The 15480-nt window shown below is 56.3% G+C and overlaps 1 protein-coding gene across 1 annotated transcript in view; it reads right to left on the reverse strand.

The window, feature by feature from the left end:
* The window catches only part of TUBGCP6 (tubulin gamma complex associated protein 6), a 29450-nt gene that overhangs the window by 13532 nt on the left and 438 nt on the right, over positions 1-15480 (reverse strand). Inside the window, exons 2-11 of the mRNA XM_027854321.1 lie at positions 13882-14718; positions 12280-12443; positions 9366-9576; positions 7982-8155; positions 6558-6679; positions 5496-5574; positions 5158-5267; positions 2929-3020; positions 1882-2021; positions 928-1077 (exon numbers count right to left, since the gene is read on the reverse strand). Coding sequence (XP_027710122.1) covers positions 928-1077; positions 1882-2021; positions 2929-3020; positions 5158-5267; positions 5496-5574; positions 6558-6679; positions 7982-8155; positions 9366-9576; positions 12280-12443; positions 13882-14634 — 1995 coding nt within the window. The 5' untranslated portion in view covers positions 14635-14718. The remainder of the gene's footprint in view (positions 1-927; positions 1078-1881; positions 2022-2928; positions 3021-5157; positions 5268-5495; positions 5575-6557; positions 6680-7981; positions 8156-9365; positions 9577-12279; positions 12444-13881; positions 14719-15480) is intronic.

Genomic DNA, 15480 nt, shown 5'->3' on the forward strand with positions numbered 1-15480 from the left:
CTGACAAGCTTTCCTCGCCTCACTGATTATTTACAACACTGTTTTTTCGGTACACCAATTTCCACTTTTAATTTTTTCAAAACGCGAGGCAGTTTGCCGATTCTGAACGTTAGAAATGAAGCACTATTCAAATAACCGACTTGAATTTAGAAGACTTTACAGACTACCACTGGCCTGTATATACTTTACATCCATCCAGAAAGCTGGGTTCCTATCACACCTACAGGCCGGCCTGGGGAGAAACCCTGCCAGCAGTCCCACTGCACAGATAGGCAAGCTACCACGGCCACAGGCCCACAGCAGTGCCCAATAGGCCGAGCCACAGAAATGCCTCGACGTTCCTGGCTCTCAGGCCGGGGCCACACGTGCTCCCTGGGCCTTGGGCTGAGGTTCAGGAAGGGAGGGGCACAGCCCCTCACCAGTGGCGTGGCCCCAGTGCCACAGAGCCCTCCACATGCCCCCCTCCCTGGTCCCGACCCTGCCCACAGTGCACCAGGCCCACCATGAAGACAGGCGCTGCCCCCACTCTCCCACCAGACACCCCACAGGCCGTCCCGCACAGCCCTCCCAGCTGACGAGTCAGCCCAGCACTGCATTTCAAGACACATGACGGCCTCTGAAGCAAGGCTTCTCAAAGGGGAAGCCATAGGTATTCCCCAGTCTCCCCCTGCTCTGTGGACAAAGGCTCAGGACGAGGCCTCTCTCCCTCCGGCAGGGCCCAGCCCAGCTGCCAGGGGAAAAGCTAAACCCCATCTATAATCACACGCCAAAATCACCTGATCCTGTACCTCAGCCAGCTCCCTCATGAGCGCACAAGGCTGGAGAGGGGGAGCCTTGGCCAGGGGTCACAGCCCCAGCAGGCTCCAAAGCCATCACAGTTCCTGGGGGAGCGGGGCGAGGGCAGAAAGCGCAGAGCCTCGGGCTTACCTTCTCCTCCTTGCTCACGGCGCTATGGCGGGCCAGCCTCTCCATGCGCCCTACATACACGGCACAGTCCTTCTTGATCTCCTTCAGCTCCTCCAAGGAGAAGATGACTGAGATGCGGGGCACAGGGATGTCGGACCAACAGATATAATGCTGCATGAGGAGAGAGCGCCATGACCCGTACCATCCCTGATGCCACACGGAGCCGACTCACTCAAACCCGCCAGCCCTCAGGAGTATGCCCAGGGCATTGCCAGGATCCGCCAGAGCCCCTCCAGAAACACGGCTGGGTCCTGCCAGGAGGACAGGGAGCGCCAAACCATGGGCCCCCAGGAAGGAAGCCCTGCTCTAAGCAGGAAAGGATCTCTGCTGGGGTACAAAGGAATCCAGGGCTGGGTCAGGAGGGCCCCCGCGAGGCCACATCAGTGCCTGTACGTCCTGCGTCGCCCCGGCCTTTCGTGTGCCCACCCAACTCTCTCACCAATCCGGGATAACTGCCTCCTGCCCGCCCTCAGCCAAGTCTCTCCTTCGTGCATCTGAAGGCGGTTTCTCCGCCTCTTCTGGCTAAACAATCATTCTTTAACCTCCTCCTCATTTATCCTCCTTGGTGGTAGCTTTTCACGGGCCCTTCCAGTTTTCTTCACCCCAGTTAAAACAAGGCCCAGAAATGGAACCATCACAAGCAAGAGAAAGCTACCAAGGAAGACCCCAGGGATGGGGACAGCCAGGCCAGACCCCCTGGTATCCCACTCCCTGGGTTGGCCTCGTGGCAGCCCGCGGACAGGTGGCCGCTCCTACGCATCCACCCACGCCAAAGTCTGCCACACTGCCTGCCTGGGGGAAGGTGTGACCACAGCCAGCCCCTCAAGGGGCCCCGGCACCCCGGGGTGGGCAGGCAGCAGCCCCTGCACGACCATGCCAACAGAGGCCCGCCGCCGCCCCCTCCCCGCTACCCACCCGGGGACAGCACAGCTTCAGAAGGTTGATGGTCTTCCCGCAGACGTAGACGTCGTTGGCAACGTGCTTCAGGAACACGGGCACACAGTCCTCCACTTCCTTGGAAATGAGCACGTAGCCGTGCGTCCAATAAAACTTATCTGCAGGACGGACGCGGTCAAGACAAGAGCTAGACGAGAGCAGGACCCGAGGGCATCCCAGGTGCCCACCCACCTCCCCAGGGGCTGTACATGAGCTGTACAAAACTCAGCCATGGGATCAAACGGAACCAGAGAACTCAGGGTTGGGGTGATTTCTTCCTAGACAGGCCTCCCCTCCACAATGCCACCCCCCAGAGTGGATGGCCTCAGCTCTGAGCTCCTTAGTAACGGGGAGCTGCTTGGGTCCAGGGACAGCCACTCCACTCTGGGGCTGTCTGGCTCATTAGGAAGCATTCCTTTTATCTTGCCCAGTGGTTCAGCCCCAGAGCCAAGCAAACAAGCCTCTCCCCGGGGACCACCACCCTTCAATTCTTGAAGATGGCTCTCGTCTCTCCACAGGCCTTCCCTTCTCCCTGGGTCTAATATCCCCAGTGCCTCTGACCAGCCCTCCTATGGACGGCTTGGTCCCTAAACCCATCTTCTGGTCTCCCTCCAAGGACATTCTGCAGCCTGCCAATAGCCCCCCTAAATGAAGGGTGGCACAATATTCTGGATGGGACCTGAGCACGTAGGGATTAGCAGGAGTATGCCCCTCCCCACCCTGTCACTGCCAAAGGTCTCATCAACCTTCTTGGCCCCCGTGACCAACACATGTGTGCACAGACTGGCCGGCTGTGTCCCCCCGCCCCATCCCTCAGAAACTGCTCCAGTGAAGACAGCCCCAGAATCACTAAACAAGGGATCCCCCCCCCAAACACACAAACCAAACCTAGCTTAGGGACATACCCACAAGAGATGCCACAATCCTCTTCCCCAGACACACGCACACACACACGCACACACACATACACACGCACGCACGCGCACACACACACACACACGTACGCCCTGCGGCTTCCTCACATACCACGGCAGCTGAGATACTCTTCATTCACTTGGATCATGAACTCGCCATAGACATCGCGGAACACGCCACTGTACACCCAGTCGTGGATAAACCTGCGGGAAGCAGCTCTTAGGGACCTTCCCTCTGGGTACTAGAGAGGCACCTGCCCTGGGCCGGGCACACGGCAGCCTCTGGCTTTTCCACGCGGGCACAGGCAGCAGGCTTCCCAGGAGACCAAACCCACATCCTGGACCGGGTCGGCCGGTCTACAAGGCCAATGTCCTCCCCAGAGCCACGGCTTCACAGCCAACCAGAAACTGCTTATTTTGGATGGGTGGGGGAAGGAAGAGAACGTGCACAGGTGCACCAAGGTCTTGTGGGACTTGATGCCACGGACCTTCCATTTCACAGGCCCAGGCAACCTCCCTTCACTGGCAGGGGCAGGGACTCCAGACACTAAGGCATAGCAGAGCAGCCTGGCACCGAGTTTCGCCCTCTCGCCTCGCCAGCTCAGCCCTCAGACTCAAGACATACACACCATGTGGTCTGTGGCCAGATTCTCACTTTCTGGGAGCATGAGATCTTAGATCTACAGCCTTGCCCAAGAGCACCCACACAGCAAGCACCAGAGGCAGGGTTTGAACCCGGGTCCTTGGACTCCAGAGCCACAACTCCTTCCCCTGGGTCACACTGTCTCTGGATGGGGAGGGCTTGGCCTGCCCCCTGCATAACCTCTGAGAAGCTGAGGTTATTACATGCCATGAGGAGGGGGAATTGATAAATGATCAAAGGATACGAACAGGCAATTTTCAGACAAAGAAAGCAAAGCTATCTATAGTCAAATAAAAATGCTCTTAAATCATTACTGATGAGAGAAATGCACATTAAAACAACTCTGAGGTACCAACTCACACTTACCAGATTGGCTAATAAGACAGAAAAGGAAAATGACAGATGCAGGAGTGAATGTGGGAAAATTGGAACACTAATGCATTGTTGGTGGAGTTGTGAACTGATCCAACCATTATGGAGAGCAATTTGGAACTATGCCCAAAAGGCTATAAAACTATGCATACCCTTTGACCCAGCTTTACCACTACTAAGTCTGCGCTCCAAAGGGATCAAAGAAAAGGGAAAAGGAACTATCTGTACAGAAATATTTGCAGCAGCTCTTTTTGTGGTGGCAAAGAACTGGAAACTGAGGGGATGCCCATCCACTGGGGGATGGCTGAACAAGTTGTTGTGGTATAGGATTGTGATGGAATACTACTGTGCTAAGAGAAACGATGAGCAGGCAGACTTCAGAAAAACCTGGGAAGACTCAATATGAACTGATGCAGGGTGAAGCGGGCAGGACCAAGAGAATAGTGTACATTGGTTACTGCTGTTTAGTCATTTTCAATCACGTCTGACTCTTCATGACCCCATTTAGGGATTTCTTGGCAAAGATACTGGATTGGTTTGCCATTTTGTTCTCCCTCGCATTTTACAGATGAGGAACTGAGGCCAACAGGGAGAAGTGACTTGCCCAGGGTCACACAGCTAGTTAAGTGTCTGAGGCTGGATTTGAACTCGGGGCTTCCTGACTCTAGGCGCTGCCACCTAGCTGCCCCAATGTACACAAAAACTGCAATTGTACAATGATCAATTGTGAATGACTTAGCTATGTTCAACAATCCAAAGATCCAAGACAATTCCAAAGGACTCGCGATGAAAAATGCTACCCGCCTCCAGAGAGGAGGGACGCAGTGTGCGTGCAGATCAAAGCATTCTTTTGTACTCCATTTTTCTTTACTATTTTTGCAACCTGGCTAATATGGAAATAGGTCTTTCCCGACTTCACATGTAAAATGGGTATCACATTGCTTGCCTTCTCAGTGGGCAGGAGAGGAGCTGGAGGGAGGGAGAGAATCTAGAACTCAAAATTTTAGAAAAAGAACGAAACATAAATATGTTTGTTTTTAAAAAAGGAAGAGGAGGGGAAGGGTGAGGAAAGGGAGGAGGAAGGAGGGGGAAAGAAGGGGAGGGTCCTGCCTCTTCTGCCCATTTCTGGTAAGGCAGCCTGGCGCTTCTGAGCTCACGGAGGCTTTGGACTCACGCACTGGCCAGAGCTGCCGGGGGAGCCCTATCACTTCCTGTGTTACCGCCTCAGTTTCCTCCTCTGAACCCCCCCAGGTGCTGTGTGTCCCGAGCGGCTGCCACAACAGAGAAGGGAGCTGCCCTCCTGGGCAGCTCCTCCCCGGGGCTCACCTAGTGTACGGCTCGCAGCTGGCCTTCAACAGCGACAGCAGGACAGGATAATGCTCGTTGCTGCAGTTATCCAGGGCCTCCTGGTATAGGTAGGACAGCAGCTTCACTCCCTGAAGAGGGAACCACACATTGCTTCACTCCAAGGAGGACGGCTCAGAGCGGGCTCCCAGAGAAGCAAGCGAGGCTGGAGGCTGGTGGGCATCAGGCAACAGGGGCCACAGATCCCCTCCAGCCTCCCCTTTCACTGAGGCTCTGCCCAGCTGAGACCCACAGAAACCACCAGCCTTTGCATGCATCCTAGGGGGGCAGAGTTCAGCAGAATTCAGAAGAGCACTCACGGTCGGGAAGGAGGACCCAGTCCCTCCCTCGCTGAGCCCAGGAACGGCAGTGCCCACGCCACAGAGCTCGGCCAGATACCTGAGGGAGAGAGCCCACATCAGTCCCGGAGGGCCGACAGTGGGCAGGGGCCAGGGCAAGCTTGGCACACATCCTTGCTGAAGGACAGCACGGAGCCACGGGAAGGGGGGAGCAAGGCTCAGGGCATGGAGCAGGCCAAAATGAAGGGACTGAACGGATGACCTCTGAAGCCTGTGACCTCCCAACGCCTTCCTTTGCTGTGGACTCAGTAAGATCTGAGGCCACCTATAAAATGAAGACCACCCCTGATGACTGGCCCTAAACCGTGTGCCCCTGAGGAGCCAGACAGCCTTCAAAGGCAGTGAGTGTGGAGGGGGAAACCTGGGCGGACACACCCAACAGGTCGACAAGCCTCTGCTCCCCTCCCCACCCGTCTGGGGACACTGACATTTCGGCTGCACCAAAGGCTCCCTGGCTCAGCAGAGGACTAGTCAGTTCCACAAAGGCCAGCCATCCTCCAGCCTCCCACAGGACCAGACCTGTCCTGCACAGCCCCCACCCCCTGGTCCAGGGGTCAGTGCCGAGCACCCAAGAGGCACCACACAGAATGGGTGATTCGGGGATGCCTGGGTCACCGGCTCAGAACAACTTCACTGACCACTGAGACTGCCGGCAAGCGGCCTTAGCCTGACTGCCAGGACACCACACCAGACCGGCTTAAGTGACTTAGAACCCGAGACCATCAGAGCTGGCCAAGAACATCTCCTCCACCTCCCACCTTCTGTGGAGCGGACACCTCAGGTGCAGCGAGCACAGAGCCTGGCCCGAGGTCAGCTGGCCATCCTAGGCACAGCAGCTGTTTACAAACACCCGCAGCACCAGGACACAATCCAGCCTGGCCTTAAAGCAGATCAAGTGGCCTAGCTCCAACAGGGGAAGAGGTCTGGCCTAGAACTCTGTCCAAGGCTTCAGGTGCTTGGGCCAGGAAGCCTCAATGTCCTCCGAGCTCATTCCTAGGCTGGCACCTGCAGGGGCACCCCCACCTTAACTGGCGCCCCAACTTCTTGAAGAGAAAGCTGATGGTCAGCAGGCTCAATGTGGGCGGCGTGGAGAGGACACACGCTCGGTAATACTGCAGGTACTTCCGTAGGCCACTTGTAAAAGCCTGTGCAAAGGAACAAATATGAATTTGGGGCAGTGGCTCTACGCGCAGCTGCCCTGGGGACCCCCCACAGGGAAACACGATTGCCATCTGTAAAATGGGACTAATGACAGCCCCTGCCAGGGTTGTGGGGCGGGCAGTCAAGCACTTAGTGCAGAGACTGGCACACAGCAGGCACCTAATAAATGCTCACTCCTTCCCAGCCTCTCTGGTCTGCCTGCCTCAAGCCTCTTCCCAGTCATGCCCCAGGAGCCCCCACCATCATGAGCTAAAGATCTAACCGTGTCTGAGGCCTGGAAGGCCTCCCCAAGAGGCAGAGGCGCAAGGATCCACCTTGGATTGACCAGTTATGAAGTGAAAGCTCAAAGAGAAGCATCCTGCCCGGGGTCACCCAGTCCAGGTGTGGATGAGCTAGGACTGGACCCCCGGCTCCCGAGGTTAAGTGCAGGGCCCTCTGATAGGCAAGCCAACAGAAGCATCTCACAATGCCACACAGCCATGCGCCCACAGACAAGTGGCTCCCCGACTGCCACTGGGGATGAGCGCCTCAGAGCCGAGCATTCCAACTGTGAGGCACCCAGGGCTGGCTGGGGCCCACGGGCACCCCTGGGGAGAGAAGGAGCTGGTGGGTGAACCCTGGAAGCGGCAGAGGCAGGAAGCCTTCAGAGGAGACCACAGGGGCCAGCCTGGGCTGCTGCCGCCTGTCCAGACTCATCAAGGTCTGAGGGCACAGCCCACCATGGACCTCTTGCCCTGCCGTCCGACCCCAAGAGAACCCGTCAGCTTCCTGTCCCCTCCCCGCCAACCCATCACATCTCAGCCTTCACACACAGACTCGGGGCATCAGAGCCGCGGCTTCTGGCTAGAGTTCTCACGAGCCTGGAGTTGCTGCCAGCGCTATCAGGCTGCGTCCGGCCCTCGTACGCCTTCCAGGGAGCGCAGTGCCACCACTCCCCACACTCGCTCATTCACCTCCCAGATACCCACCCTCGGGGAGTCTGGGTCTGTCAGAATATCTCTCCTCTGGAGGAACAAAGCCCGTGACATCGAGGCTGAATCAGAAACACACTGAGAACATCTGTTCTTTTACTGATAGAATTATAATGGTGGTGGGGAGAAGGGTGAGAGTTCGAGCCTCCACCCCTAACCCCAGGTGTGTGTGTGTAGGGGGCTCCCATCTCAGGGTCCCACCGATAAAATGGGCCCCACAGAGGCAGAGCCCTCGGGGGGGCTGCTCACCTGCACCCGGCCTTCCCAGTTTGTGACCACACACCGTCCCCGAAGCCGTAAGCTTGGCATACACACCTGGAACACGAGGCCTTTGCTGTAGGAGGAATCCAGAACTGACTGGAGGGAGAAGTGGCTGAGGCGGGTGTAGTGTGTGCCGTGCTCGGCCACCTCGGACAGAAGGCTGCTCATGTTCTGTGGAGACGTTCCTGACACGTAGACGCCCTGCTTCACCTCAAACACCTGGCTGGCCTGGGCAGGCAGGGGGTGCAGGCCTTTACACAGTCCCAGGGGAGGGGAGGCCTCCCCACCACGCTCCTCCAAATATCTCAGGAAAATACTCACAAGAGCGTGGACCCAGAGCGGGAAGGGAGCTCAGCCCCTTCATTTTATGGAGGAGGAAACTGAGGCCCAGAGAGCTAAGAAGTGCCAGGCACAGGATGGTGTGCCAGCCTTCCTGACTCTGACTCCATCCACTGCACCACCCGGCCAGCTGGCCTCCCCTCCAACAAAAGGAGCTCCCTGAACAGGCCCCGCCCCGTCTGACCCCTCAGGACAGCCCAGGTGACCTTCTCAGACTGAAGGTCCAGGGAAAGCACAAGTACAAATTAAGCTCAGAATAAAAGCCCTTCTAAAAGCTGAACCGCTGAAAAACCCGTCAAAAAACATTCTCAAAAACAGAATTTCAGACCCCAGGCAAGGACGTCGCCTAGTTCAGCTCCCCCGCAATCAAGAACCCCCACAGGAGACGGCTGCCACAGCCGACCCAAAACCTTTGGCCCCTTCTCCAGGATGTGCCTCCTCAGTCCCTTTCAGACGCCCTCAGACAGTACCGGCCTCTTCTTTTTCTTTGTAGGGGAGAGACATGGGGTGGGGGGGGAGGATAGTGCTGCCCTCTCTCACCCCCTGAAAAAAAGAGAGAAGGGCACTGGAGCACTTTTTAAAATGCACAGAAAACAGAAGGAAATTGAGAAGGAAGCGCGGACAAGCAGGACAGCCTCGAAAGCAGCAGGATGAATTGATTCTGTGCTTTTTAAAGAGCCATCTCCACGGAGTAAAAAAGGCCTGCAGCATCACCTGGATGCTGGCACTGCGTCCTCCGTGGAAACGCTTGAGGGATTCCGGAGCAGTCAAAGGAAAACAAAGGGGGGGCTCCTCTGCTGGCCCGTTCCCAGCATCCTCGCTATCCTGGCTGCCCTGCTGTGAGGGGGTCATCTCCTGTCTGCCTAAATGGGTCTCCTGTCCTGGACTGAATCTGGCTACGGCTCTAGCCGTGGTCTGCCCGAGGCAGGCTGCCGGGCCCCCCTGGACCTCAGACTGTGGCTGCAATCCTGAGAAAGACCCATGACTGCCCCATACACACAGGCCTCCTCACACCAAAGAAAAGCCCCAGGCGCTCGTCCCTTTTCACCGCCCCCTACCCCCACCCCAGCAAAGGGAGCTGGGTTAGAGATCCTCTCACCTGACTGAGGGAAAAGGTGGCTGATACGACCCCGATGAGGACGTTCAGGACGTCCTTGACCAGATCCCTCTCCTTCATCAGGAACAGGGGCGGCAGCTGGAGCAGGCCGCCGTGCAGAACCTGCAGCTCCCCTTCCCGGAGGCGGTAAAACATGTCGAAGGCTTCCCTCCCGGCCTCCGTGAGGTACGGCTCCTCTTTATTCCCAGGTGGGCTGTGTGGGAGACACACTGAGAAGGCAAGCCGCCACATACCAGTCCAGTTTGTCCAGTTACTGCAAACCCCGAGAGGGAGCGCCCGCTGGGGCTGCGGGGCTCTGGGACCAAACTGGGGAGGGGTAAAACCCACCTGACAGAGCCCTGTCTCGGTGGCCAGGAGTGTCCTACTGCATGGTTTTGGCCAGGAAAGGCATCGTTCAAAGGGAGAGAGAGACCCACAAAAACTCAGAGCTGGCTCGAGCACCCTTAGCGAGCATCTGGCCCAACACTTTCATTAAGAGATGAGGAAACTGGGGCAGCTAGGTGGCACAGTGGATAGACCACTGGTCGTGGATTCAGGAGGACCCAAGTTCAAATCTGACCACGGACACATAACACTTACTAGCTGTGTGACCCTGGGCAAGTCACTTACCTCATTGCCTAGCCAAAAAAGAAAAAAAAATTTTTAAAAAAGAGATGAGGAAACTGAATCCAAGAGAGGCAAAGTTAGGAAGTGGTAGATTAATGATTGGAAGCTAGGCCTTCTCCTCCAAAGCTTTGTTTAAAGGCCTCTTCTCATCTCGATTCCCTTTCTGCATGTGGTCAGTTTATATGGCCCTAAAAACGGAAACCGAGGCCAGCGCTCCCAGGGCCTGACCAGCAGCAGGCAGTGAGGCCGCTGCCCGCTTTGCTTGGGGCTCCGGCAGACAGGTCACCATACTGCCAAAAACCACCATGAGATATTTTAAACACAAATGCATTTCTTCATCTGGGGCAGCCAAAAAACAAATTACTAAAACAGCATCACATCTTATAATCCGTTCAAATCAAAATGTGCTGTTCATTAAGGCAGGACAGTCACAGTTCATGAAGGCCTGGACAGTCGCTTCACCCCATTTGCCTCAGTTTCTTCATCTGTAAAACGAGCTGGAGGAGGAAAGTGCAAACCCTTCCAGTCTCTTTGCCAAAAAAACCCCAAATGGGGTCACGGAGAGTTGGACATGACTGGACAAATTAAAGTGAACTGAGTTCAGGTCAGAGAACAGGCAGAGATGCATCCATGACAGAGTCAGGGCACCTGGGGTTTTCACCTTTAGGGACGTGGCCTGGAAGTCTCATTGTGCTAATTACTAATGTGCTTTGCTAACGTCTCTCAACAGGGACAGGAAGAGTGAGAGGAATTGCTCATTAAATTTAACAAGGGTAATTGTAAAAATCCAGCACCTAGTTTCAAAAAACCAAGTGCATGCCCTGCCCACCAGGAACCTGAAGCAGTCTCTGGCTGAAGCCCCCAGCCCAGTGCTGGTCAGGGCTCCTCGGGAACACTGGGTAAGGACAGACCAAATGACCACATGCGGAAAGGGGGTCAGGAAGAGAAGAGGCCTTGAAACAAAGCCAGGCAGGATCAGCTCATCGAAGGCACTGGGGCCGTGCAGCCTGGAAAAGAGCCGCCTCATCCGAGGAAGGCCCTGAGCACTCCTCAAAGGCCAAGCGCCACGAATCAGCTCACTGCGCTGCTTGGACAACAGCCCCGTGAGCTAAGCAGGACAAGTGTTCTTGTGCCCAGTTTACAGATGAGGTGCTGAGGCTCAGAGAGATTATGCCCAGGGCCACACAGCCGTCAGTGAGGGTCAGATCTGGGATTCTGACACAGGCCCTGCCTGCCTTTCAGTCAGGTCCACCCAGCCTGTGGAGGAAGGCTCCAGGGGGCTGAAGCGAGCCCAGTAAGAGGTCAATGGAAGTCAGTGAGAGGCAGATCCAGCTCAGCATAAGGAAGCACCTTCTAAAGACTCATTTCATACACAAACAGGGCAATTTTGTTACTACTGAGATCAATGCAACACACCTTGACATAAAGAACCATACACCACAAGTTTACAGCTTCATATATATTCTTCTTTGTGCTTTCCAGACTGAGTCATTCACCTTTGGTGAGAATCGAGTTTGCAATAAACATAAGATTTAGATGAAATCAAAGACACAATTTCAATCCCCAAATGTTCACTGGGCACCTGCTCTGGGCAAAGCAGCACACTAGCTGCTAGTGGGGACATAGGGAAAGGCCCTGGCCCCACTGGCAGGGGCAGAAGACGATCAAGGAAGGAGCTGAGCTTGCAGAGGAGGAGGGAGCCTACTGGACCTCTGGGACCCTGCTCCCCAGCCAGAATGACCTTCTAAGTGAAGGCCACAGAAAAGTAGATAAGGGGCCTTGGTGGGAGGCAGGCTTGGGTCCTATCCAGATGGGGACATGTCCAGCCCCTGCTTCAGGCTCTAAACTGGCAGCCCGCACAGCTTCGAATCCTGCCTCTGACCACCTGCCAGCTGGGTGACTCTGGGTAAATCCCCCCCCCCCCCCCCGACTCTGTTATCTCATCTGTAAAATGGGGCGAACAAGCCTCGGGCTCCCAGCTTCACTGGCACTAGAGATTGGGGTGCAGGGCCCACATCTGATCTTGTTGGTGTACTGACACCTCCTCCAAGGGACAGAACACAGAAATAAGCAGCCCAGCCGAGGCTGAACGGCCTCATGAGGGAGAATTGCTGTCCCGAGCAAACTCTCAGCTCCAGGCCATTTCCATGGCCTGACCATCCTCACACAAGCTTCACGGCAGCAGACCCACCATGGGCTGGACGGCGAAGGAGCCTTGCTCCCCCCTCTGCCCGACCTGAGCCCGCTCCCTTCCCCAGCCCTCCCCGACACCAGACGGCAGCCCACCTACCAGCCAATTCTCTCCCAACATCTGCGCTTGCTGGGCTCGTAGGTGAGCACGGCATCCCAGAGGTCAACGTCCGGGGTCATGCTGGGCTCCGACTGGGAGTCGGGCGTCAGATTCGAGGCTGACTGGAACCCTTCATCTTCCGACTGATCGATGCTGTGAGGAACCTGCAGATCAGCAAGAGGAAGAGATCACCATCAGGGCCTTCTAGGGTCACCTCCGATCAGGCTAGAGCCGCCACAGAGGACTCTTCTGTTCTCTCAAGGATCTCACACACTACAAACACAAGCAAGGCAGGCCGGCTCTCAACAAAGGTCAGAGATAATCCTGATCTCATCCACAGAAAACACACGTGCCGACGCCCTCCCCCCAAAAGCATCATTCATCCTGAAGGGTTAAAAGCATTAGACTAAGTTCCTTGTCTTCATCTCTGTTTCCATACAGAAGGCCTCTGAATGAAAAACGGTTTATGAATCCCAAGTCGATGTTCATCGTCTGTGACTGCTTTGAGCCTCAGAGAACCCTGGCTGCGAGCAGGGGGGCCAGAGGGACATGCAAACAGCTGAGCAGGATGGAGCTCCCCCACCCTCACCCCCACCTGGCACCCTCTACTCGGAATCCCACAGGCCTGTGAGGCTACCAGGACCTATTCAAAAATGGACTCCAGAAGGAATTCTCCAGGGCAGTTAGGGGGTACAGTGGATAGAGCACAGACCCTGGAGTCAAGAGGGCCTGAGTTCAAATCTGCCCTTACTAGCTGTGTGACCCTGATCAAGTCATTTAAGCCCAACTGTCACAACAAAAAGGAATTCTCCAAAGCCGTGACCACGTGACTGCTGTGGACACCAAGCACCCTGCACGGTCACTGCAGAGGATGAGGCAGCAAGGCCAAGGGGCAGTTACTGAGGGCGGGCTGGCGCCACTAAGAGGGCAGCAGGAGACGGGCACAAAGGTCAGCCGGAGAGCACCAAGCCCATCACTGACACTGCTGTGTTCACCACACCCAGCTGAGAGCTCTGTAGGCACTCGCTCCTAGAGGGCAGGGACTGGCTCAGCTTTCTATCTGCAGTGCCAGCCCTGTGCTCCCTGCCCGGCACAGAGTAAGCACTTACTAAATCTCTCTCATTTGTTCGTTCACTGACAGAAAGGAAAGGAAGCACGGAGCCTGGGGTGCCACCTTCCCCAACCCCTCTTGATGCTGGTGGCTTTTCTTTGTTAATTATTTCCCATTTATCCTGTATATTGCTTGCTTTGTGCATGTTTGTTTGTTCTGTCTCCCCTATTTGACTGTAAGCTCCTAGAGGGCAGGCACTAATTTTTTGCCTCTTTTTGTATCCCCAATGCTTAGCACAGTGCCTGGCCCGTAATAGGTGCTTTAATGATGGATAAGGGAGTCCTGGGTGAGGAAACTCCCTCTACCAATGCAGGATAGCATCTCTTCTGCCACTTAGGAATCAGAGAGTTGGCTAGAGCCCTGAGAAGTTCATTATGTGAGTACTCAGGGTCACAAAGCTCACGGGTATTGAAGCCTGGGCATCAGCATAAACATGACAGGGTTCAGCTAAGAGCTCTCTGAGGCCCACAAACCCTGTCGGGCTCCCGTACTTGGATGGCGAGGCCCGACAAGTCGGCGTTGTCTGGAACGGGCGGCAGGTCCAGCTTGACGTCCATGTCGTAGGTGCGGCTGTGCACCAGGGCCCCAAAAAGCGAGCTGTGGGTCTCTCTCTCGAACCTGTCCACGCCGGGGTAGTTCTGTGCAAACAGCCCGATGGAGGGCAGGCCGGTGCCTGGCGCAGCCTCCATCACCCGCAGCGTCTGCTGAATCATGTCCTGGCACCGCTGCTCTTCGCTGGCGATCAGGAAGCGCGCGTCAGCCTCAAACACACTCACGTCGTAGTAATCATAGCCCTGATGCTTGACGTTCCTGCCCACGTACTTGTTGTTCAGGAAATAGTCTCTCTTCTGAGGGAGGAGCGTGGGCGGGCCGCTCCCAGCCAGGCGCACCAGGAGGTCCAGCACGGCCCGGACGTCGGCCAGCAGCAGGCCGCGGGCGGGGGCCGCCTCCAGGCCCTCCACCAGCTCCTCCAGCCTATCGGCATCACGACCCAGGCCTCCGACCCGTAAGCTGAAGGACACCATGAGAATTCTGTTCTTCAAAGGAAGCTGGGACCCAGCCGACGGCGGCTTGTGGCCCTCGTCCTGAAAGAGGTCCGTGAGAAGGCAGTCGTAGACCGCCCTTTTCAGGCCCTGCTTGGCCCTCTGCATGCTGGCAGCACGCCTGCCAGGGTGGGCCTTCCAAGGCACGTGCCCCAGGTGGGCCTCACACAGTTCATTAAACAGCTGGGTGATGCTGGCCATCTCCACAGGCGGTAACTTGGGGAAGCGGGTCTGGAATATGTCACAGGTGAGAGACCGCCATCAACTCTATGTTCTACATAGCGTCTGAAAGATACCAAGAGAAGACAATTACTCACCATGCTAGCTCTTGACCCAAGTCCCAGATCCCACAAGCACCGGACAGCCCAGGGGCACAAACGCTGGGCCATACTCTGGGATGGGGGAGACATACTAGAAAGCGGGTCCAGAGGATCTTTAGTTCAGCCAAAATTCTCTTCTAGCTGGCATCCCCCGTGCTCTTAAACATCTGTTAGGTCACCTCACCTCAGAGAAGAGAGGGCAGAGACCAGGGGGAGAAGGCTCCAGCGTGGGAAACAAAGTTAACTTGCTGACTGGCGGGTGGGGAGGGAAGGGAAGGAGGTGGGGAAAGCAGGAGGACCAGGGGGAAGAGGAGGCGGGAGGACACAGAAGAGTTTCCACCCAGAGCTGTAATAGAGGGCTGGCTACTGAGTGGCAAAGGAGGCAGAGAGGAGAGGAAAGGAAGCACATCCCACCAGGGAGATGAGACGGAAGAAGACCCAACAGTGCAGAGGGAGGGAGGGGGGCGAGCCTGAGTTCCTTCTCTCCCCCAACCCTGCTCCTCCTCCTGCCTTCCCTCTGGGGGTCCAGGGGCTCCTGAGGAGCCGGGAAGAGGCTTTTCCCACATCTTCCGTTTTGCCGGCGCTACTTCCTGTGGGGAGGGCCGTAGGGTCACTGATCCCGGGCTTGAAGGGACCTCGGAGGAGATCTAATTGATGACCCCGATTCTTCAGAAAAGGAAACTGAGGCCCGGGAGGTTGAGTGACTTGCCCGGGGGGGGGGGGGGGG

The sequence above is a fragment of the Vombatus ursinus genome, unplaced genomic scaffold (genome assembly GCF_900497805.2).
Source record: "Vombatus ursinus unplaced genomic scaffold, bare-nosed wombat genome assembly UNPS02010394.1, whole genome shotgun sequence".
NCBI lineage: Eukaryota > Metazoa > Chordata > Mammalia > Diprotodontia > Vombatidae > Vombatus > Vombatus ursinus.